Source organism: Condylura cristata, unplaced genomic scaffold (assembly GCF_000260355.1).
Source record: "Condylura cristata isolate star-nosed mole 26May11 unplaced genomic scaffold, ConCri1.0 scaffold00003, whole genome shotgun sequence".
Classification (NCBI taxonomy): Eukaryota; Metazoa; Chordata; class Mammalia; order Eulipotyphla; family Talpidae; genus Condylura; species Condylura cristata.
In genome coordinates, this window is record NW_004567104.1 from 31468785 (window position 1) to 31493849 (window position 25065).

The 25065-nt window shown below is 42.2% G+C and overlaps 1 protein-coding gene across 1 annotated transcript in view; it reads right to left on the minus strand.

The window, feature by feature from the left end:
* The window catches only part of KALRN (kalirin, RhoGEF kinase), a 408565-nt gene that overhangs the window by 311036 nt on the left and 72464 nt on the right, over positions 1-25065 (minus strand). Inside the window, exons 6-8 of the mRNA XM_012730450.1 lie at positions 19878-20069; positions 16072-16203; positions 15176-15406 (exon numbers count right to left, since the gene is read on the minus strand). Of these exons, the coding sequence (XP_012585904.1) occupies positions 15176-15406; positions 16072-16203; positions 19878-20069 (555 nt within the window). The remainder of the gene's footprint in view (positions 1-15175; positions 15407-16071; positions 16204-19877; positions 20070-25065) is intronic.

Genomic DNA, 25065 nt, shown 5'->3' on the forward strand with positions numbered 1-25065 from the left:
CCAATACCACAGTAGTATTGGTTCAGAGAAAGGTACATATGTTTATAAGGATGAGGGTTCACAAATATCCTCTCCACAAAACCAGGTCAGGTAATTGTCCATTAAAAAAAAAAAAAGACTTAAAAAAGGACTGTTTGAACATTAGGTATAGATATTTTAAATATGTTATATAACACATTCTGGAAATATACTTTTAACACTTTAGAGACATCTGTAAAAAGGAGTTGCTATAATAAGTGAACTAGATTTTTACCTTTTGAAAATATGAAAGGTAGCACTAAAAGGAGTTCTAAATATGTTTCTCTAAAATTATTTATGGTGCAATTTCCACAAAAGAAACCAGGAGGGTGCATTTGCAATTGACTGGCCACTGTTGCTCCTAGTGTTCTCTATTGTAAGGAGAATGGGGCGCATCAGCATAGAAGGTCAAAGATAAGTATCTCCAGGCACTAAGTTTCCTAGATTTGTATACAAATGACAGGGCAGCTTTGTGATTTTTATGCACCTTTGAACTTTTATTAGCCTTTTAAATAGAATTAGAATTTGTGAATAACTTTTATACACAAAAGAACTTCTGTTCTTTCAAGTTCAGAAATGTTTTAGAATTTAAGTCAGATTTTCAGATTGTAATTTTTTAAAATTTGGCTTTGGGCATAAGTGGGACTTTCTAGAAATTCATAGATACTGGCAATATTTTTGTGAATGTTTTATTTTACCTTATTTCATTTGTATAGTTTTAATATAACTGTATAAAAAGGAATGTTTTTCATCTAGTAGTTCACAAATGGTAAGTTGTTATCTTCCCTGGGGATGTTTCCCCAACTTCAAAACCTATTTTATAAAGTAATGTTCCTACTTAAATCATCTTGCTTTGTTTAAAAATATCAATTCATTTTCAGTTAGTAACACTTAGTTTACTTAATTAGCTCCACCTTAACCACTCAAAAACCTATTTATTTCATATTTGAGAGGCTTTTACTTAGTTTAAACATAACTTTGATTGCTCTGTGAATGTTTTTTGCCACCATTTAGTCCAACTACTGCCATTAAAGCTGAAGCTATGGGGAAACACGTGCAGTCTAGATGAGATCAATTTAACAGAAAGTGCACATGATTAAGGAAGTGAACAAAATTACTTTCGTATACTGAAAATGTGTCTAAGGACAGATAAACATAATCACCTATGAGATACTGTTTAAGCTGCTGATTTCTGACTATTTTGTCAAAGCTTTCACATTGAGTCAGTGAGACTGTTACAGGGCAACCCAATTCATATTGTGAGTCCTCCCCATGTGTTTAAGATTCAAGTGTAGGCACACACAAAAAGGTTAATAATAATGGGTTTATTTACAAAGGAAAAGAGAAATGATTAACTCAGGGAAAGAGAGCGATAAGTTTATTAATGTGTCCTACCAGTTCTGCTGACCTGGAACCCCAAGAGCACACTGACAGCCAGTGAAGAGCCAAGAGACAAGCCGTGAGCCACAAGGCCAAGAACCCCCAAAGCCCACAAGTCCAATTTTACAGCCAAACCTCAGGTCCCAGCACACTTCTCTTTGGTATTGATGGGATTTGTAGGTCCAGCATCTGGAGGTGGGGGTAGAGCCCACAAAACCTGTAGAGTTCGTTCAGGACATTCTTTCTCCTTCCATGACTTGATATGACATTTAGACCACACGCCTCTTGAGCCTGATTCTTAAGCCTGATGATCCCTGTGGAATCATCTGCCACAAAAGGGCCACGCAGACATTTTTCAACTGATCCAGAGTAGTCTCCTATCACCTTGGTGTGGAAACTAGAGGTTAATCCAGGCCCTGGGTACCTGCTGCCTTTACTTAGAGATTGCAGGTTACTTTACTTAAAAGTAGTGAGGGTTAAGAGATGCTTCAGTTCTTGCCTAAGTCTTTGCTTTTCCATAATCAATGAAGAAATTAATAGGTCTTTTGCCTTTTTCCTACTTGAAGAAATCATTGCTCTTCCTTTCATGACTTAGAAGAGTGTAGTTTGGGGGTCTCAACCAGTTCTAGTTGATCAAAAAATATGTTCTCTGTCTACATGAAACAGTAAGGAGGAGGTCATCCTGTTCCTGTGGGTCACATGAAATCTCCCCTCTGTTCTTGATGCAGTAAGTACTAAACTACAGGATAAATATTCCTGCTCTGCTCCAATTATCCTTTAAAATTTATAACCATGTGAATTCTCCATACATATATTATTAAACTACTTGCTTTTCCTTTGTGAACATATCTGATGCCGTTCTGATTACTCATCCAGCTCAAGACGAACCCAGATGTATAAATGATGATTTTTGTGCCCCGACACCCCTACCCCTTGGGAGTACAATTCAGATTCCCACATAGACTGCACATCAGAGAAATACACTGCTGAGCAGACACCAGCAGTGCCTAATAATTGTATTACACACTGTAAACTAATGTGTTACACTGGACGTCTGGATACCCCTCAGTTTCTGATTAAGTCCCAAACTCTGAAGATCACTAAGTAGGAGTTTTTAGTCACACTCTTGGTCTTACCAAAGTTTAAGCACTTATCAAAGTATTCCATTAGTCACCCCTATTTACTTTCTCTTACATACAAGATCTTTTCTAAGATATTTAGTAGTAATGCAGGGTGGTAATTGATCTTAAGTAGTGAGTTGATGTATCATATATATTGAGTTGATGTTTAAGGATATCCAACATAGGAGGTTTTATCTTCTTATTTTTGTAAGGGTCTCCAGACATGCATATGTGGAATGTGAAAAATCACTTACTCAAACAAATATTTGTTAGCTTTTTTTATGTCCTAGTGTTAGGCACTAAGGTCAGTTCAGGGTGCATTTAACAAGGTAAATATGGTCCGGACTCTGGGAATTGAGTTTATAGGAGTAAAGGGCGCTTGACACAATCCATCATTAATTGCAATGGTGATGTGTGCCGACTCTCTGGTGCATCCCAGTGGGAGGTCAGGAAGGCCTAGGGAGACCATATCTAGCTGAGATTTGAGAGAGAATAGGACTTAACCAAATTAGAAATTAAAGAGGACAGCCTGACTTGAGGAGGGGCTAAATAGGAAATGGACCCAGGGCAGTCAGGAATCAGATAGTGCTGAGCCTGGTGTGCTGAGTTAGATCCCAGTGTGCATGCTGGGAGCCATTGAAAAGCCTGCAAAGAGGAGACAGGCACCATCAACTCTGCATTTTAATACCACTGCTTTGATGGCTTTGTGGAGAACCAAGTAGAGGAAGGGAAGTACAGAGGTGTGAAAACAGGAGAATACTGCAGAAATCCTGAGCAGGGCAATGGCAGCTCAGACCATAGCGAAAGGCCCAAGGGAAAGAAGTTTGAGCAGTATGTAAGGCAGAGACTTAGCAGGAGTTGGTGACTGAGTTTGGAGGTGGTGGAGAGGCAGGTGGCAAAGTGGCCCCCAGGGACGGGCTTACGTTAGTGCCTGAAGGAAGACTTGTTCACTGGTACAGAAGCAAATGAGTTATGAAGGAAGGCACGGAGAGGCAGATTTTTCTTAAATTTTCTTTCAACTTTCATACTCATGTTCTGGATTTGATAAATGACAGTTGTGCCTCTAAAGCTGAGTGGAAGTAGCACCCAATGATAGCTGGCAATCTGATTCTGGCAAGATGTGCCTTTAGTTTCAAAGAAGCAATTTTATAAGCTAAGGTTTAAAAATAAATTATAAACTGTTGGTCTTGGCTGGATACTATTAATAAAATAATTAGGAATACCAGCTCCATTTAAAAAAAAAAAAAATGCACATGGGCTCTCCCTGGTGGCACAACAGGTTAAAGCACTGCATTGTGAAGCTCTCCGAAGCCACTGCAGCACGAGTTCAACCCTGGCCATGGAGCTGACCCACATGGAGCGGCAGACCTCTTCTGACCCACCCGCTGCTCCCATCAGCAGTGTACTTCATCAATATGCCTGTTCTGCTCCCTACTCTGTCTCGGGTGAATCCTCTCACCCACCATACCTCTGGCCTGTACCCCAGTTCGGTAAGCATAAATAAATAATTCTTTAAAAAAAATGCACTTAGTCTACAGTGTAATGAACCCATGAATTCTTGAAGGAGCATTTCTGTGAGAGCATTTGAGGGGCCCCTTAACCTGAAATACAAAGTCTTCTGTTACTAGTCACCCCCTCTCTTTTATTCCTCCCCAAGAAGCTCCTGCCTCACTCCTAAGTATCCCCAAAGTTGCTCTCACCTCCTGAGTTTCACCCTTGCTATTTTAGCTTCACTGAAATGCCCACATCCTTTTTTTTCCCTTATCCATTTCCTGGGCTCCTTCCTATGCATCCTTTAAGTGCTATCTCAAAGTCACTAGTTTAAAGTCTTTCTCTTTAGGGCCCTCCCTGGTGAGTTAAAAGCACTGCACTAAGAAGCTAAAGCCACTTCTGCATGAGTTCGATCCCCGCCTGCCCCGGAGGTGACCACATGGCGTGGCAGACCTCTCCTGACCCACCCGCTGCTCCCCTCAGCAGTGTACTTCATCTATATGCCTGTTCTGCTCCCCACTCTGTGTGTGGTGAATCCTCTCACCATCCCTGCACCTCTGGCCTATACCCAATTCTGTATCCATAAATAAATAAATCTTTAAAAAAAAAAAGTCTTTAATAACCCACCCAAAATGGGGTGATGCTGCTCTTCTCAAATTCTGCTCGAACTACAATAGTTGCCCACAAGCTGATGTTTCTCACTTCAGTTGAAAACCTTGTGATCCCAGACTCAGCATAGACTGATTTGCTTAATTGAACTGAACTCAAATTCATCCCAAAACTCAACTTGTCATGTGGTCAATGTCTCTAGTTTCACAGCCTTAGCACTTCTCACTGCAAAGCTTCCCTTTGTGTTCTCCACTGCCTTCTTTGGCAGGTAGCTCCTGAAGGGGTAAAGTGTCTTCACCATTGAGCTCCCTCCATCCCCAGCATGCCTGAGAACATCACACATTGGGAGACACCTGGTGAATGTTTGCAGTGCAACTGTGAATTGCCAATATGTCTGTGACTCCTATCTTCTTGTCTTGGGACAAGTTGTGCCATGCCATTCAGAAAGAGGCCTGGCCTCTGCTCTATCACTGGGAACACAGTCCAGGTAGGCCTGTACTCGAGGGCACTGCAGCAGGCAGGCAGCCTTATCAACAACTTGTGAAGCTTCTCCTCCTTTCTCAAGCCCCAACTTTTCAACCAGAAATTAGTCCTTTCCCAGAACAGCCTTTTCCAAGCGAGATACTCACATCCTGAACCGGATTTTGGAACCAATCTAACAGCCATTATGCATAATTCTCTAATCACCCCTTTCTTCCTCATCTAATTGTGTTTATTCCAAGCAGCATACAATCAAGACAGAGAGCTTTTCAGGGGGAGGAGACAGTTCTTTCTAGCTGCTAAGGAGAAGGGGAAAGTCCCTCTGAAGAGAACTATTGATATTTTCTGAACAGTGGCCATGAATACAACTGAGTTAATATGAGAAAATCAAAGGCCTAGCTACATTCTGTTCTAGGACTCTAATTTTTTTTTTTTTGAATGTTTCTAAAATGATGGAATCTAAGATTTAGAGGACCCCAAAAAACATTACCCACTCCAGTGCAGGAGTGGGTATACTATACTCAGAGAAAACCATCTTTAGAACAATACTTAAGTTGGTATGTAAACTCCACTACATGTAACAGTGTTTTGGGTTTCTTAAATACCATTGAAACAGCACCATCATTGTCATCCTAACACAGGAACATCATCCTGGAGTGAGGGGCACCTGGGCTCCTGGCCCAGCTCTGCTGCTAATTGGCTGAGACCCAGCTGGGAGAGCACTTTCTCCTCTCTGGACCTTACCCCATCAAATGAAGATGCTTATATCAGCTCGTCACCCTAAATCTCCTTCCAATTCAAATGACTCATGATTTTTTTCTTCAAGGGTAAAACCCCTCCTTGGAAGAAGAGATTATTGCCTGTGGAAGGTTTGCTTTTTGTTGAATGCTAAGACAGGGCATACTGCCCACCAAGTCATCTACACTGTTTCACCAAACCCCCAGGTCAGAATAAAGAAAATTAGCTTCAGAGAGATTAATTCACTTGCCTGAGCTCACACAACTATCAAATCCTGGATTAAGGTGTAGCCCAAGTGGTGCCGGCAGCAACATTACCATCTACATCCCAAACCCCACTCAAGTTTTGCCAGCTGTCTCAACAGTGACTTTTAGAGCAAAAGAACCCAGTCCAGGAGCACCTGGGTTTAGCTCTTTAATCTGGAATAGGTCTTCAGGTGTCCCTTGATTTTCCTGCCTTCGACACTTCTAACAGTTACTCTATAAAATGTCCCTCAATTTGGGTTTGTCTGACGTTTTCTTATAATTAAGATTAAGAATATTAGAGAAATGATTCTTGTTCTTTCCACTGCATTCCCACAGATGGTGTAAAATTTCAACTTGTCCCATTGCTGGTGACGTTAATTTTGATCATTTAATTCAGTGGTGTCTACAAGTCCTCTGTACTGTAAAAGTTACTCTTATTCTCTTATAATTAATTAATAAGCAATTGGGGGAGGTACTTTGAGACTAGATGGTAGATGCTGTGCCACAGAGGGCTTTTTCCCATAGCTAATGAGACAGGCAGCCCTGTCACCGCCCCTCCCCCACCCCCTTGGTGACTACTGCCCTAGGTGACAAAGCAAGTTTTGCCAGGGCTTCCCCTCTTCTAGGCTGGCTGGCACCCAATACTGGACTCCAGTGTATAAAAGTCCAGTTCTCTCTCCCAAACCTGGGACAGTTCTGCATAGTCAATGAGTCTTCAAAAAAAAAAAAAAAAATGCAGGGGTTAGCTGAGGATCCCTGTGAGATGACGCTGCAGCTGGATTTCACCCTCTGTCCTATCCTTCTTTCCTTCCCTTCCTCCTGTGAATTCCAAGACCACCTCCTAATAAACATCCTCTGTCTATCCCCACTGTGTGGACACTTCCTCTCTGTTAGGGTGCGGCTGCTCTAAAGTGGGCTGCCCTCCCCATCATGGTTCCCCTCCTTCCTCTGCCCAGTCCCTGTCCCTGTGGGTGGCCTCCTTCTTAAACTGCTCCATCTCTGCACCTTTCCGAGGCTACCCTTTCATAGATACGCTCTGCTTACCTCACTTAGGCCCCCATATCCTGCTCCAGGCTGCCCCTGCACAGGGACCCCCCACCTCACTCCTCTTTGAGGACCCAGGTAGAGGCCGTCCTTCCATGCAAAGCCATCCTTCCTCACTGTTTCTCCACTTGACTTGTAGCCTGAGTCCGCTGTGGCCCTCCCAGCCATAGAGATGCCTGACTTGTTGAGTCCCACTGCAGAGAAGCCTGCCCTCTTCTGGAAACACCTCTTTATCAGCTCCTGAACTCTACCCTTACTAAGTGTTCCCCTGGCTCACTGATCTGCACTGCAGTCTTCTTTTCTTAGCCCTTCTAATCTTCCCAGCCTCAAATTTTGGAATGCCTAAGGGCTCATCTCTGGAGCTCTTCTCTCTTCCTGTACTCTCTGATGATCTCATCAGGCTCCATGGTTTTAAATATCTTCTAGGTGCTGGTAATTTCCACATTCACAGTTCCAGTCCTAATTTCTCTCCTGAGGCTGAGACTCACAGTCCCATCTGCCTACTCTTCCTCTGCATATTATGGACACCTCCAATTTATCAGAGCTAAAACAGAAAGTTTGATTCTCTAGCTCCACTATCCTCCTCTCTAGGCCTTTCCTTTCTCAGCAAACAAAAGATACAATTCACCTGATTGCTCTGAGGCTCTTTCTTGTGCACTGCTCCTCACCACAACTCCCCTGGTCTAAGCCATTACCTTTCCTCACTCGCCCACTATCTCTCTAAATGGTCTTCATCCTTTACTCTTGGTGAGGCCAGCCACTGGCAGCCAGAGCTATTTCTTTAGGAATATATCAAAATCATGACATTACCCTTATTGAAGCTCTACAGTTGTTTCCTGTCAAAATTAGGAAACCCAAATTCTTTTCACATTTTTAAAGGTCTGATTTGATCTAGACCACAGCCCATTTCTTCAAACTTCTTGCCCTTGCCCTGTTCTCTACTCACCAAGAACTCTGGCCATTCTCCTGTTTTCATGGGTGCACCCCCACTCGTTCTGTTTCAAGGACTCTGTAGGTTCTATTTCACATGTCTGGAACCTCTTCTTAAATGTATCCACGACTTGTTCATGGCCCTCTGCTCACACGTCACTGGTTATCACTCTAATTACATGTTTGTTAGTGATGGTGTCCTATCACTATCCCTTGAATGCAAACTCCACGTTGGCAGAGTCTCGTCTGGTTCACTGCTGTATTGTTAAAGAGCATTTGCTGAATAAACTAGCAAATGAACTCAACTAATCTGGTTTTAGAAATTCCTGTGTGATGAAGGGCAAAAAACATTAAGGAAATGGAGACATTTTGCAAGCAGATGTGGAATCGGAATGCCAATTCTCTTTGATGAATCTCCTTTGGCTCCCTCTCATGAATCAGCTTATTTAAAATAGATTATTAAGTCTGTATCATAATTTGATCCACATAAGATGATTTGTTGTTTCAAACAAACTGAAGAGCTCATCTTTGCTTCTACTGCCCAGGTTTCATGCTCCCTCCCACCAAGAAAGTAATTATTCTGAAGCCAAAGAAGGAGAGTCTAAGTCCATCAGCTCATCATTTCTGTCTCCTGACACAGCACGCTGAGTGTTCGTTCTGAAGGGGAACAGCTCACACACTGCCAGTACGGCAGGGCTGCCACAAAGAGCTGCAATTGGAAGGCATACAGGTACCACTTGAAATACACACTTATCAGTCCACTCTTTGGAACAAGAATAATCACAATAAATGTCCTGCTGTAGTGAGAAAGGCATCATGCTTCTGCGAAGGTTCAGATTAAACATAGCAAGTGTAGAGACTCTTTCTGCTCAGAATAGCAGTACTTCTGCCTGGCACATTGCTGGTAGAAACTGGCCAGGAGATCACAAGACCCAAAGTTTTGGGGGTCTTCCTCCACGGGGCACTTTCACTTCCAGTCAGCCCACACCTGTCGCTTCCCAATAGAGCTAAGGCTGAAGTGACTGGAATTTGGAATTTTGTCTTTTTTTTTTTTTTTTTGACACCTCCCTGAGAAAATCTCCTCAACCTGATGTTTGATGCCTGTTTATGGTAATACCATAGAGTAAGTGCTCACTCATCATCACCAATAGGTTCTTGAAACTATAGCCTTACGTGGAACAATGTATAAAGAAAGCAGGTCCTTAAACAATGTCCTTTACATTTTGTTCAACATTAACTACGATTTTTTCCCTCATCCATACTATAACTAAATGACATTGAATTGAATGATCTTTTTTGAGGACCTGCTGTACTTCTAATCCCTAAGGCTTGAATCTCTTAAGTTCGAGGTTCTCAAAGTTTAGAATGCTTAAGAATTGCTTGGGATTTTTAAAGATTTATTTATTTATGCATATAGAACTGGGGTACAGGCCAGAGGTGCGGGGGTGGTGAGAGCCTTCACTCAAGACAGAGTGGGGAGCAGAACAGGCTGATTGACGAAGTACACTGCTGAGGGGAGCATTGGGCAGGTCAGGAGAGGTCTGCCACACAATGTGGATCACCTCCTGGGCAGGGGGGATTGAACCTCCTGGGCAGGGGGATGCGTAAGTGGCTTTTAGCTTCTTAGTGCTGTGCTTTAACCTGCTGCGCCACCAGGGAGGGCCCATACTTGGGATTCTTTTTAAAACACAGATACCACACTTTTCTTTAATAACCCCCCTCTCACCCAAGATGCTCTTAATGCCAAGGGCCCAATATATACACTTTGAGAAATAAATAATAACACTTGACGCCCCACCAAAATGAAATCAAGAGTCACTATAGTGGAAGTAAATGAAACAGAAGTTAAAAAAATTCAGTACAAAAGATCCATGAAACCAAAAGCTTTTTCTTTGAAAAAGTAAACAAGATAGACAAACCTCCTGTTAGAATCACTAAGGAAAAAAAAAAGGAGGAAAGTCTGATAAATACAATCAGAAACAGAAGAGTAGCCATGACAGCAAACATCTAAAATTATAGAGAATCATAAATGACTACTATGAATCCTTTATGCTAATAAATTGGATAAAAACAAGTGGGCAAGTTTTAGAAGCACAAGACCTTCTGAGACTGAATTAGGAAAAATAGAAAACCCAAACAGGCCCATTATATGCAAGGAAATTGAAACATTAATCAAAAGCATCCCAAAAAACAAAAGCTCAGGACCAGATGGTTAGTTCAACAAACTTTCAAAAAGGAACTAATAACTTATCCTTCTCAAACTCTTCCAAATATTTGAAAAAAGGGGAAGTGCTTCCAAATGCATTTTATAAGGCCAACATCACTCCAATACCAGAAGACAAAGACATCACAAAAAGAGAACACTAAGAACACTAAAGAGCAGTATCTCTTATGAACACAGATTCAAAAATTCTCAACAAAATCTTAGCAAACCAGACTCAACAATATATTAAAAGGATCATGTATCATGACCAAGTGGGAAATTTTCCAGGGATGGAAGGATGGTTCATCACATAAAAATTAATCAATATAATCCAACACATCAACAAAAGGAAAGATAAAGATTAAGATCTTATCCACAGACGCAGAGAAATAATTTGATAGGATTCAACATCCATCTGATAAAAGCTCTCCAAAAATCAGGATAGATATTCCCAACATAATAATAAAGGCCACATTTGACAACCCATGGTGAGTATCATATTCAATGATAAGAAACTACAAGTTGCTTCTCTACTATCAGGTATAGGACAAAGGTGTCCACTCTCATTTCTTCTATTTAACACAGTGTAGAATTACTAAATAGAGTAATCAGGCTATAAAAATATATAAAAGAAATCTGAGTTGGGAAGGAAAAAATAAAACTGAAGATGACATAACAATATAGATAGAAAACCCTAAAGACGTCACTAAAAATTTTAAAATAAGTCAGTATAGTGGAGTGGCAGGCTATAAAATCAATATACAAATATTAGTTGTATTTCTATATGCAAATAATAAACTTGGAAAAAAAACAAAAAAAATCCATTTACAATAATATAAAAAATTAAAAACTTAAGATTAACTTAATAAAGTAGACAAAACATCCATACAACAGAAGCTATAAGACTTAGTAAAAGAAAAAAAAAAGGCATAAGAAAATGGACCAGTTCGTCCTTGCTCATGAATTGAAAGAATTAGCAGCTAAAATGACCAACTTATAAAAGCAAAATAGAGGCTCAATATAATAATCCCTATTCAAGATGTGGCATATGTGGCACAATGAAATATTACTCAGCTATTTAAAAAATATGAAGTCTTGTCATTTGTGACCACATCATGGCACTGGAGGAAAATTATGCTGAACAAAATAAGTCAGAAGGAAAAAAGACAAACACTAAATGACTTCACTCATGTGGAATATGAAACAAAAGAATAGAGAACCAAACCAACACACAACAGAACTCTAACTAGAACTGAGGCCATCACTGCCGAGAGTGGGCTGGGCAGCACAGCAGAAAGGGCCCCACAGACTCCAGGAGAAGATTCCTGATGCTTTGGGGAGGGCATGATGTGCTTACACAATTTAAGTGGTATGAATCTGTATCTCTAGTTGACATATAGTGTTTTAGACCAAAGTTGCTTTAATGAAAAATAATATAATAAAAAAATGAACACAGAGACCCTGGATGGTATCTTGTCAGTTGTTAACCAGCCAACTCACAAAGCAATTTGGCTGACATACAAAGCAGTTGCAGAAACAAAATCAAGCTGGTAATGCCCAACAGCATAAACACCAGGGGGCGCCCAAGTACCACTCAAATGGGATAAGAGTGACAACCCAGAGGTTGGGGGGGGGTTCACTGGTCGCCCCACAGGCACTATGCTCTGCCTTGTATTTGTTATCTCATTTATTGAATGAGAAAGACGCTAAGATGGTTTCTGTTTTAGAGGTGAGGACAGTGAAGTGCCAGAGGTGAAACAACCCAATATCACAGAACCGAGACTTGTCAGAGCAGAATTTCAACAGCTCCAGAGCCCATATTCTCATGCACTGTTCAGTGTTGTTCCAGCCACTGACATTTCACATGAGTGTCCAACTCAGGCTGTTGAGTAAAAATCTCTCGACTCCACATGTGCTCAGGTATCCTGGATCCAGACCACATGGTTCAATCAATTCTCTTCTCCTTTGAGCTTCAGCTTTGACTTCCCATGTTTCTGCCTATAACTGTTCCATCAATACTCTAATTAATGCCCTACACACTGACTGGCAAGGTCTGGTGGAATTGTCCTTTGTATCAAATGTGTCTATCTTGTTTCATCCTACTGAACTAGGCATCTTGCCAGAGTGCAGTGGTGCTGAGCCTACTGCCAAGGTCCAACCTTGCTGAATATCTATCAGCACTAGCATATTTCAGGAGTACTGAGGTTATGTCTTTGCGCCCTGTGTCTGGGCTGTAAATAACTGAAGCCCTCAAGACTTTCACATCACAATTACCTTGGCAGACTCTAGCTACTTGCCAACCACTAATGAATGGATTGACAGGGGGGATTAAATTATTTTCAATCACAGAAGCAGATATGGGAATATAAATACAAAGAATAGTCCAACTTTATTCCAGACACAGCTAAGAGCTACAGGAGTCACAGAGAGGAAGCAGTCATAGTTTCTACTCTTAAAGAGATAACAGAGGACATCTTTGCATTATATTATTTATTTTTTAAGACTGATTTATTTATGCATACTGGGATACAGGCCAGAGGTGCAGGGGCAGTGTGAGGATTCACAAGAGACAGAGTGGGAAGCAGAACAGGCAGATTGACAAAGTACACTGCTGAGAGGAGCAGTGGGTGAGACGGGAGAGGTCTGCTGCACCATGTGGGTCAGCTCCCTGGTCGGGGAGCAAACTCGTGCTGAAGTGGCTGTGGCTAGCTTCCTAGTGCTGTGCTTTAACCTGGTGCACTGCCAGAGAGCGCCCTGCATTATATTATTATGTATGTGTAATAATTTTATGGGAGCACAGAGCAGGAAAATTACTTGTCCAGCCTGATTCTAACAATTAGGACAGGCTTCTGCACAGCTGGAAGCCAGGAGACCCAAGTCCAAATCCTTCGCTGTAACCACCGACTGTATTATGTCCAGCACACTCTGAAGCACAAGCTCAGGCCCTCGCCAGGCACTAAGGGCTATTGGAAGTCAGGCAAACATTTGAAATCTATCCCAAGGTTTGGTAGCCTTTGTTTTTCCACATTTTTCTTTGCACATGTGTTCTGGTGTCAGACCCAGGTGAATAAGAGAGGCGGTGGGCAATGGGCGAATGAAGTCATGCCCCTACAAGTTATATTCACATATCCTGAAAATAACAGTGGAATTAATAATGCTGGGGAATTCAGTTCTCAGGGAAAAGCCAAACCTCCATCACATCTTCCTCATAACCTGCTTGCTTTTGCACAGTGCCCACAAGGTAAAATGGACAGAAGTGAATGGTGGGGTGTCAATTCCAGGATTGTTTTCAGTTTTAAGAGTATGATATGAAAGATCCATAGGTGTTGTCTTCCACTTCTTCCAGTGGCCACAGAAAGACTGAGAAGAGCCGTTCCCAGATGGTCCAGGTCTGGCTATCTCTTTTCTGTTGGGGAGGCCTTTGAGTCCCCCACTCCTGCCTTCTTACTGCCCAACTTAGAGCAGGAAGACAAAGCACACCAAGGAAGTTGTGGGGCTGGTAGCACCTCCACACGTCACTCAGAGTTCAGTGAAAGGGCAACACTTCTCTGTGTGCCTCCAGAGGCTGGCACCTCGTTCTGTCTCAATCATAGATGCGCTCCTGTGCTCTCCTATGCTCAGGGCTAATATATTTATCTGGACAGCTCCAGATGGCAGGAGCAGGCGACTGATCCATTGCTTCTCCTCCATCCCAGCAGGCCACAGGTTTCAAAGTGGGATCAGCACATATGCAGTGCTGTCTCCCCTGAGACTGAAGTGTCACCTCTGATGAATCAATCACTGCCCCATTTGGCAAGGAGGAGCTGCAAGGGAGTTCGGACAGCCCAAGGAGGGCTACCTGCTTGAAGGTCCATCTCCTCTTGAAACTGACTGTACTGTGGCTCCCTCTCTGCCAGAGTCAGTGATGGGTGTCCCCTCCCCTCCCATCCAGCCTTTATTTCAGGGTGCCTGTACCAAACTCTCTGAAAACATCCAGTTGACCCTCAATTTCCATTTACAATTGGATATACTTTTGGGTTACATCTGGTCAATATCACAAAGTGTGTGGAAGGAGAGTGAAATATTAGTTTTTATATATATAATCTTGACATTTTGTGGTGGCCATAGAAAGCCTGATGACATGACTTATCTCCATGCCTGCTTCCCACAGCAAACCAGTAGGGAGAAGCCTCTATCTCAGAGCCCAGCTCCTAACCAGCCCGCTCTACCCTAGTATTTCAGTTCTCAGAGCAAAGCTCCGGGAGTCCCCAAGGAGACAGTATAAAGAGAAAATGATAGATTATTTCACCCAAAAGAATATTTGCACAAAGCTGTCTGTTAACAGTCAGAAATATGGTCATTTATTTATCAGTTGTAGTAAAGGAAAAAGACATGACCGATAGATTAAGTCAGAAAGGGCTTTCTAATCACGAAACAGACATTCACCAATGGCCACTGTTTTAAATCTGTTTTCTAAGTTCAGTCTTCTCAAACAACATCCTTGCCTGCAGCCCGCCTCACCACTCCTCTGCAGGCCACCTGCATCCTGGATTGACAAGTGAGCTCAATCCATGTGGGGCCCAACACTGACAGTGCTCAGAAACCCCAGAGGTGACAGAGTTGTCTGGAAATCTCATGCCTGAATGAAGGTCAAGTTCTGCCCAAAGAAAACCATGTAGTATATGATTGCAAGGACTTGCTATTCCTCAAACTTAAGTCCCCCTTTGCAACATAAGAGGGTAAGGAGGCCCAGTCTATAAAGCTATTTGGGTGAGAAGCATGCAATTAACAAGCCTGGCTGATTTTTGTTTGTTTTTACAGAGAAGTACTTGGAGGTTAACGCCCTTTCCCCTCCACTGAGGCCAGACCACCTAGTTAGGAACTCAAGCCATCTGCCAGTCTGGGATGTGTGCTGGGTGCAGGGAGGAGCCTATTACCTGCTGGACGTCCTGCTGGAAGACACAGAGTTGCAGCCGCTGGTGAAGCCGCACCTTGCGGTGCTGCCAGATGCTCTCAAGTCGCCGCTGGTGGTGCAGCACCTCGTGTACCACGTCTAGCACCTGGTGCACTGCTTTGGAGTAGTTGGCTGTGGCCGTGAGGGACTCAGAGTTCCCAGGACTCAGAGGTCGCTGCAGCACATCCAGGAGAGCTTTGCCATCCTGGCTGACCTGTGAGAAGGAACCATCAGATCAAGGGAGAATGTATGCCAGTGAGCAAACCAACTTATTTGTGTATGTCCACACAGATGCACCTATATACACCCCTTGCATTTTACCTTGAAAGGAATGTCAAGAAGGTTTTCCCCCTTTGTAAGCTTGTACCCTGTCCTGGCCTTAGATTTTTCAGCACATAAATCTTTAAGTTTGTCTTCCTTTCTATGGCCACAGCTCAATCCTACAAACACTCATCACCAGCTTAGTAGGGGTTCTTCTGGAATGTCTAGTAAGAAAATTGATATTTTTTGATGAACCGCTTTACAAATTGGTGGTAAATCTCATGTACACATGTCTGATCAACAGCCAGAGAGCAAACTGCAGGGAAGCACAGCTTTGCTTTCTTCTATTCCTCCCCTAGAGTAGTCCAGTCTTCACACACGATGAACTGGGCATGTGCCCGTGTGTGCATGCACACTAAATACAACAGTGTTGGCTCATGGCTCCATTACTTGTGCTTTCTGGTCAGAGACACCAGCATTCATAGGTCAAGGACCTCAAAGATTCTACTTTCAAGGAGAAAAATGACTTATTTTCTTAGTCCAACCCAGGTTGCCACACAGTATCCAGTGCTCTTGCCACCCACTGGCATGCAGACATATCCAGAGCTTGAGTCTCACCTCTGTGTAGGCCTGTGTCACCTGCTCATACAAGGACTGATGGTGGTGGATCGCCAGCTCCAGGTCCTGCATCTCAGATGGAAGGCCACCTTCGCTGCACATCTTGCACCAGGCGTCCACTCCTGACAGGAACTGGAAGGAGATACTGATTGGATCAGCATGGGAGCACGGGGAGGGGGTGAGCAATGAGCAGAGGACTAGACATGGGGAGATGCACTGGGGCCTCTTCAGACAGGGTGGTGCCTCCACTCCAGAGTGTGGAGTGTTTTTCTTTAAATCTATAAACTAATCCAGAGACCATTACTGGTCTAGGAAGTGTGCTTTCCTACATATCAACTATAAAATACAGGTGTAGAAGCGGTTCCCTGCATTATGTGGATACATGAGACCTGTTCTTCCCATGCACAACCACCATCACACATGAGGGACTGCACAGAACGGAACCGGATATATAGAGCACATGTGTACTTAATGGTGGAATGTAGTGAGGAACACTACATATAGGACTGTCAGGAATCCCATAGAACTTGCAGAGGCCCCTGCCACAGGGGATGGAGATTAGTGTTCAACAATGTCAGGACCTCTTGGTAAGAGAGGTGAGTAGGCAGTTGAAGGGTCTAGGCTGAACCTACAGCGACAGTGGCTTGCAGAACATGACATATAGATCTTGACAAACATCAAATTATTAAAACTAAAATTAACAACTATTGGAGACTATACTACAAAAAGGATGAGCTAACTGAAATCACTCAAATTTATTAGGTGGAAAAATACACCTTTAAAATGCAAATAATTCTTCACCCAACAGTCTGGAATGGTTCTGTCTGTGATTCCTCTTGCTTGGATGCACAGCTCCATTTAAATTAATTGCCTAAATACCACTTTATCTCATTGCCTAGAACAGCCCACCTGAGGATAATAAAGAACTGCCTAAATAAATGCATTGAAAGAATAGTCCTTTATCCATTGTTCAGTGTTTTTTTCTTTCCAGCTAAAAGAAGCATGGTTTATGAATTTCCCTGACGGACAGTAATACCTGGGGAAATTGAATTAAAAAATAGAAACAAATAAAATTGCATCTGATCCAAACTAATACAAATCAGGAAACATCAACTAGAAGTTGACTCATCCAGTTACTCTCAGTTTTGGCACTATGCTCTCTTCAATTGCTTGAGTTCTAGTCTTGCTATCACTGTTAGCATTCAGTCCCTGGCTAACTGATGCCTGTGGTTGATTTTTCATCCTGTATATATATACTTTTTTAAAAAAGATTATTTATTTATTCATACAAACTGGGCTAGAGGTGCAGGTGCAGTAAGAGGATTCACCAGAGACAGCGTGAAGAACAGAACAGGCAGATCAATGAAGTACACTGCTGAGGGGAGCATTGGGCAGATCAGGAGAGGTCTGTGGCACCATGTGGATCACCTCCAGGGCAGGGATTGAAATCATGCTGAAGTGGCTTTAGCTTCTTAGTGCTGTGTGCTTTAACCCACTGCACCACCAGTGGGTTACATATATAGGGAGGGACCTATATATTTTTTAAGTCATACATGAAGTTATCTCTTAACAATTCTGAGAGAGTTTTGGGTGCCATCGTCTATCAGATGTCATGTACTTGCTAATATCTCAGAAATGTCTTTGTTCCACCATTATAAAAGAACCTGAAAATAACTTTACACTTACATGACAGTTATGGAGGGAGCACATCTTTAAGGCCCTGGGATGTCTCTGTACTATTCTATAAAGAATCCTATACCAATTTCCACAAGATGGTCAGTTCAAGGAGAGAAAGGTGACAGAGATGGAAGGATTGAGTATCCACTGCCATGCTTGGCAGGTTTATCCAGATAAATCTTAAATAAAAAGTTTGGTAGGGTTAAAGATACAATAGATGAGACATGAATATTTGTATGGTCTTAAGAATGAACTAGTCACTATTAATTTCTTCCACTTTAGACTAGAAGAAAAAGCATGATTCAATCTCTTTCATGATAATCGGTTTGCCCTGATTTGTGACATAAGTATTTAAGTTTTGGGGAAGGGCTCAGGTGGAGAAATACGAAGATACCAGTATGTTAAACAACTATCCCCAGTAGTAATATTTACCACTTAAAAGCACACCAGGTAACTTACATGTCATCTCTACTCTATATAACAGTCCCATCAAATTTATGTTGCCTCTTCATATTAGAGATGAGGAAACAAGCTCAGAATGGTAAGGTGAGTTGTCCATGAGTAAATAAATGGTGCTGGACTTGGATTAGACCCTATGTGTGTTTGATCTTAAAGTCTAGGCCCTTAATTATCCCATGTTTGCCCTCCATGTTAGATGGGTAACAGAGGGGAAGATTTAAGACATCACCTTAAGCCTGACTTTTCACTGTCCGTAAATTACCCAAATGTCACACAAAGAAAGAAACTTAGCAGTTAAGACCATAGGCTTTGATATTAGCAAGACCTGGGTTAAGGTCCCAGCAGTCCAGAGATTGTGTGGTTTTTTTTACAGTGGTATGTTAGTAAATGTTTAACAACTAGCATGTATTTGTATATGTGTGTATGTATGTGTTTGCACACAGGAGTCTATATAAACCTTATTGATATAATGGAGCTACAGCACATAGTTTAAAAAGAATAACATATACAATATCCTTATTATAAATTCTACATAGCAAACTGGTCCTCATGGTATGCTTCTGCTTCTGAATGACAAATTTAATTCCAGCTCAAAAGCTGATCTCTTAATTTATGTTGAGGTATAAAACAAAAGTGAAAAAATATCTGAAGATTTATGTTAGAACCTAATTCATTCATCAGCATGTAATTTTTACTGAGTACAATAATAGTTTTGAATACCAAAAGAATGCTTCCTCAATTTTGTGTGCCATTCACAAAGTAACAGTGACAGCAGGGCACGTTATTAAATTTAGTCTGCATTTTCAATATTTTCTCCATCAGTTTCTTAAGGCTTAAGCCTTTGATGATTTTCATGGTATAAAACATTTAGCTTGGTCTCTTTCTACCTACTAATGTACACCATGCAGAATGTGGAGCTGGAAAGAGATAATCAGTAGCATTCAACTCTATCATATTTCTGTAAGCAGCTATAAATAACCAAGAGCATAAATAATTGTAAAATATATAAAAATAACTGGGAGTGGTGAGATTATTTATTACTTTTGTTTTTGATATATCCAATGTAAACATATAATTTAAAATAATGACGGTTTAATAACAAGCTCCACAAAATTCCTATAATTTAATAATTGGTTCTCCCCGATCTGGCTAGAGCCAGCTCTAACACACCATCAGATCTTAGGCAGATCACTGATCTCTCTCAGCCTCAGTCCTCTTCTCTGTAAAATGGGTTAGAAATGTCCCCGGTCAATGCCAGTAAGAAAATGGCAACAATTATTACTTTTATCCACTGTATTATCATCCCATTATCAGTACCCACAGCAATCACTGCATATAAAATTAGTTTCCTCCTTCTCTCAGTACTCAGTGATCACTTTATTCTAACCCCCTTGATTTATTTTCAGGGAATGCAACAAAGCAGATAGCCAACACACACACAGGCTCTAGGTTCTTTTTTGTGTGGATGTTAAATAGACCCACCAAGGATTACCAATTTTTTTAATGAACATAGGGGCCATGAAAGGGGTAGAACACGCGTTAAAGCTGCAAGCATGCAGCAGAGTCTTTAGTGTTTGAAAGAGAGTGGGGCACTCCACAATGTCAGTGTATTACACCACCCACCCTTCTCCCTCTTTTCTTCCCACCGCCAGCAGCTCCCTTGACTTCACCTGCTCAGCCTTCTGGTGGAACACCGCAGACATGGCGAGGATGGTGCTGCGTTCATCCAGGGCAGCTGCAAAGCTCTTCCACTCCTGGTCCAGCTGCGTGGAAATCTGCTTGATTTGTTGTGAGGCATAATGGCCAGCCTCAGAGAGGCGGGAAGCCACGGACATGATGCGGTTGATGTTGACATAGGCGTTCTGGAAGCAAAGGAGGATAAACACTCCATGAGGTAAGCTGAAAGGCATCCACTTCTGGATATTTGGGAAGGAGGCTACCCAAAACAGTCTATGAGAGAGGGTGGTGTGGGCCACATGGTATAGCCATTTTTGTTACAAGGGGTAGCTTTGCCTGTGAATAACATTTCAAATGAGAGCAGCATAGTAAAAAAGATCTTTCATTCTGGGACCAGCATAGTATTAATACACATGAATGCAGTCACTTTATATGGATTCCCCTATATAATCATTACTATCATATTAGGAGGTCCTACGACAGGGATAGCAAGATACTTTCAAGTGTTACTTTCTGGAAGCAGTGGCATAGACTAAAGCAAATGCCAAAAAAGACAGAGGCTCTTTTCTTGTTCAGGAGACAGGTGGACCCGAGGCATTACTACTATCTGCCACAGGACAGATATGCTCATCAAAGAGGACAAAGATCATGTGTCACATGATAATCATACACCTTACTATCACCCAGAGAAATCTCTGCCTTTCCCTTACTTCTTCCCCCACCAGAAGGGATGAGGCACTGACCATCAGTCAGGATTTAAATAGAGAGAGGGTCTATGAAGCTGTATTTTCCACACTGAAAATCAGATCTGTGAAATCCTTTCTTATTGACCTGACTTATGAGCACTTCCCCATCTGATCCCAAATAGTATCTAAGGGGGTTTCCTAGACACAATAACTCCTTTCATCTTGTGCTTTGTTTATATTCACTCCCATCTTTGGTTACCCATTAAAATTTCATGACATGTATGTTGTTCCCTACTGGGCCAGCAGAAACCTTCCAGGGAGGAACAAGACGGAAAAAAAAAAAAACCCACAAATATAAGACAGTAGTGAGCATGATTAATTTTAACAGCCATCACCTATTAATTGTCTGAGGTGTCAAAACAATCAAGTAATATTGTGGCACCTACAGAGAGCTTTTCTGAATCATACAATGTCTTCCTGAGGAAGACTAACGCTGCAGGTTGCTTGCACACTTTCCTTCTTTGTCACAAATGTTCTCAAATTATAATAACTATTCTTTAGCAAAAGCATTTTTCTTGGTTTTATTAGCTCAGAGGTAGTTCATTAATATTGGGTAAGCTTAATGAAGGTTCTTTATTTTCCTTTCCCTCTTCCCACAGGATCCCATTCATCTTAGCTGTCCCTGGCCTCAAGCACTCCATCCCAAACCTGAGTCAGGTTGATAAGGTCTCTCTTCATTTTAAAGGTCTCTGTGGACATTTAAAAGGTTAAGTGAAGAGCTTGAACACAAATCCATCCTGATGTCTAATGACCCCTGTGTGTAATCTCTTTCTTTAGTCTGGCCTGAGACCCTTCTGACGTCGTGTATTTCCTTTCTAGAGCTAGAATATTACCAATACCAGTTATTTGAAAAAATATCCATCAACTATTTGAGAATCATTATCAACCTTACTTTCTGAGTTAGGAAAAAATTCTACTTAAAAGTAAACTATTTTAGAACCGACAGGAAAAGCAACTCTCCACTTAGAAAGAGAGGGGTGTGGGCCCTCCCTGGTGGCACAGTGGGTTAAAGCACTGCACTAAGAAGCTTGAGCCACTTCCACATGAGTTCGATCCCTCCCCGGCCTGCCCCGGAGGAGATCCACATGGCTTGGCAGACCTCTCCTGATCCACCCGCTACTCCCCTCAGCAGTGTACTTCGTCGATCTGCCTGTTCTGCTCCCCACTCTGTCTCTGGTGAATCCTCTCACCCTCCACATCTCTGGCCTGTACCCCAGTTCTGTATGAATAAATAAATAAATCTTTTAAAAAAAAAGAAATAGAGGGGTGTGTACTGATTTTAACAGTTCCATCTTCCAAGGTCATAATATTTACATCTCTCCAAATTTCTTGCCTATGTTGTTATTTTAGTTTGGGCTCCTCCCAAAGAAGATCTTGAAATAAGGATTTGGTCAGATAATCTGTTTGGGTGTGATCCTAGATAGCATGGTAAGAGGCTGCCCCCAGCCTTCAAGAAGGAATAGGAGGAAAATAAAGGATGTGTTAATTATTAGTTGGTTAATGCTATGGTTAACTGGGGGTTGATCTCTCCTCAGACTTTCAGAGATTGTGTAGAACATACCTCCCAGCTGCCTTATGGGAGATGAAGAGTCTGAGGTATTTATATACTAAGTCTCTCCTAGAGTCACTCACTGGTGTTTTCAGTCTGACCTACACACAGGCCAAGCACAGTCCCTAAGTCAAACAGTGACCATGGGCAGAGAAATGCAGGAAGCTGTCAGTGTGTGTGGGAACCATCTGTAAATGATCCGCAGCGTCCAGATTTACCTGGGGTCAGTAAGTTTTCTTGTTCTGGGAAAGACCTTTGTATGCTCTGTCCAGATAGGAAGAAAAGCAATGAGAGAAGAGTATGAGTCTGTCCTCAGGGCCCCTCATGAACACCATAAAGATGCTAGCTACCTGCCATCTAAGCCTCTAGTCTCTCCTACAGAGAAAACAGGGAGGAATATTTCTGCTCACTTTAGGAAGAACTTTCTAGTTATTAGAGATGTCTATCGCTAGCTCTCTCTGGAGGCTGTTAGCACCTTGTCACTCATTCAAGAATTTATGGCGTATGGGTCAGGCTCTGTGTGAGGGACCTTGGGAGATGAAAGAGGAACAAGACGGGATTCCTGTCCTCAGAGGCTAACAGCTGAGACTTAAGAAAAGCCCTCAAATAACTGCAAGTTAAAACAAAATGAAGGATGTATTTCAAAGGACAGGGTCAACTTGCCATGGGGATTCAGACAGAAGGATCTGAACCAAACGGCAGGGGTATCAGGAAGGGGCTTCAAGCACAGAAGGGGGGGAACATGTCCCAAGGCCCTTTTGACCCTTAAGCCTCTGATCATAAATGAAAGCTAAAAACAAATAAACAAAAGACCACAGCTTACATTTCACATTCTAGAGACTAGCACAGTAAGTGCTATATTGTTTCCTTATCAGTGGGCAGAAAAATGTCTCACTAAACCTAACAAATGATTATATTTAACAAAAGAGTTAGAGGCAGTATCCTCACAATGGAGGGATAAATATAATGTTGACTCATGAATTTGCTCATATTCTTTGCAACAACCCCTTTTCAAAACAGCAAAGCACTGTAGGCAAGTCACATTGCCTAAGCTCATCATTAGCTTCGTTTGCCATTAGCCTGGAACCTGAGATAAATGGGCATATAGATTCTAAACTGTAGCCACAAACCAAAGGAAAAGAGAAATGGCAAAGAGGGTCACACATGACTTAAAAGAGGTTAAAGGGGTTAAAAAGGACTTAAAAGGTTAAAGAGTTGAATAAAGAATCCAAATAAATAGGGGTGCTTAGTCGTTAGGCACAAATGACATTTCATGGCTTTTGGTCAGTGCATCCATGCGGTCCTTTTGTGACACCGTTTATGTCTCTATTAAGAAGCATTTGGGAGTCATGTCTGTCCTGAGGACATGGCCAGTGGGAATGAATATTTTGATTCTTTATGGCTTATCCTTTTCCTACCAGCTGCCCCTCTTCTCCGCCCATCTGCCCAGCTGAGGCTGTGATGTTCTTCCTGCCAGCCTGAAATGCCCTCCATGTGCAGAGCTAGAGCTGTCCATCAGTCTGGCCACCAATGCCACTGGGCCAGGAATCAGGAGACATGGGATGTGGTCCACCTCTGATACTCACTGAGGAAGTCACTTGCCTCCTCAGCGCCTCAGTTTCTTCATTTGTGAAATGAGGTAGTCGAATAACATGATGCCAGACATTCCATTTCTGAATAAGCAGTCAGCTCTGTAACTTAGGCATCTAGGTATAGTCTCTGTTTATGGAGGGGGCCCAGATTTACTGTGGAGAGAACTTTTCTTCAGTGCCTGGGGGAATACTGACCAAATCTATTCCTTGCCAAAACTTCCTTCAGTGGAGGAGGTGGGACGTAGAGACTGAAGAAACAAGGGTAACTCAAGACTTTCAAGGGTCCCTGTGCAGTGGATGGTTTTAAATAAAAGTGTCTGATCTGATTTATGCTTTCAAAAGACTGCTCTGTGTGCTCAGGGATTAACTGGTGGGGGTGGGGCTGTGGCATGCATGGAGTGAGGCCGGGGAGTAGTCGGGCCCATCCCAGGTTCACACACAGCTCAACCTGACTGCTCGTGTGCCCCTGGCTGTGCCCCTGGCCCTCATCTCAGCTCTGCTCTCTGCCCTGTCTTGTGAGGGTCAAGGCTAGAGATGGGGCCTCCCCCTGAGTTCTTCATCCTCCAGGTGCCAAGGGCTCTCTTCTTCCTCTCTTTTTCAGCCCCTGAACTCAGCTGTCTAATTAGCCAGCTCCCCTGGTTAGAAGTTAATAACATGACTAATAATTCTGACTTAATGAGTATCTTCTCAAGCACTTACCTCAAAAATGCATTATTAATCTAAATAGCAGGCTGCTATTCCTTTTCATCTCCTTCATATTTCACACAGCCCAAGCTATACACACCGTCTACCTTACAGGATGCAATTCTTGGGTTGCATCATTTACCCCAATCTTCTTCCCTTTATCTCTTTCCTCCCATCAGTTCAGTCATAAATGGGAAAAAATGACTACATTCCAGAAAAATATCACGAGCTCAAAAACCTTATCTATTTATAGCCTGCTTCCACTTTTGTTGCTATAACATGCTCTGTTTTCTTGTCTCGTTCCTGCAGTCATTAATTGGAGATCATAGGATAGATGGTCTCCTCTCCTGTGGCCCTGTCACCTGCTGTGATTAGCTGAAATCAATGAAGCAGTCACACTCCTGAAAGAACAACTTGGCAGAATCTTGATGAAAGTTTTCATTCCTGCTACAGTCTCACTTTAAACCTGGTTTCTGACTGCCCTGACTGGCTACAAAGACATGCAAAGTTGTTTGTATGATAATAACTTTCCATTTAAAAACCTAGCAAAATTTCCTCTTTAAAGTTTCTTATGTGGTAAAGTAAGAAAGAGATACCAGTTCCTCTTAGA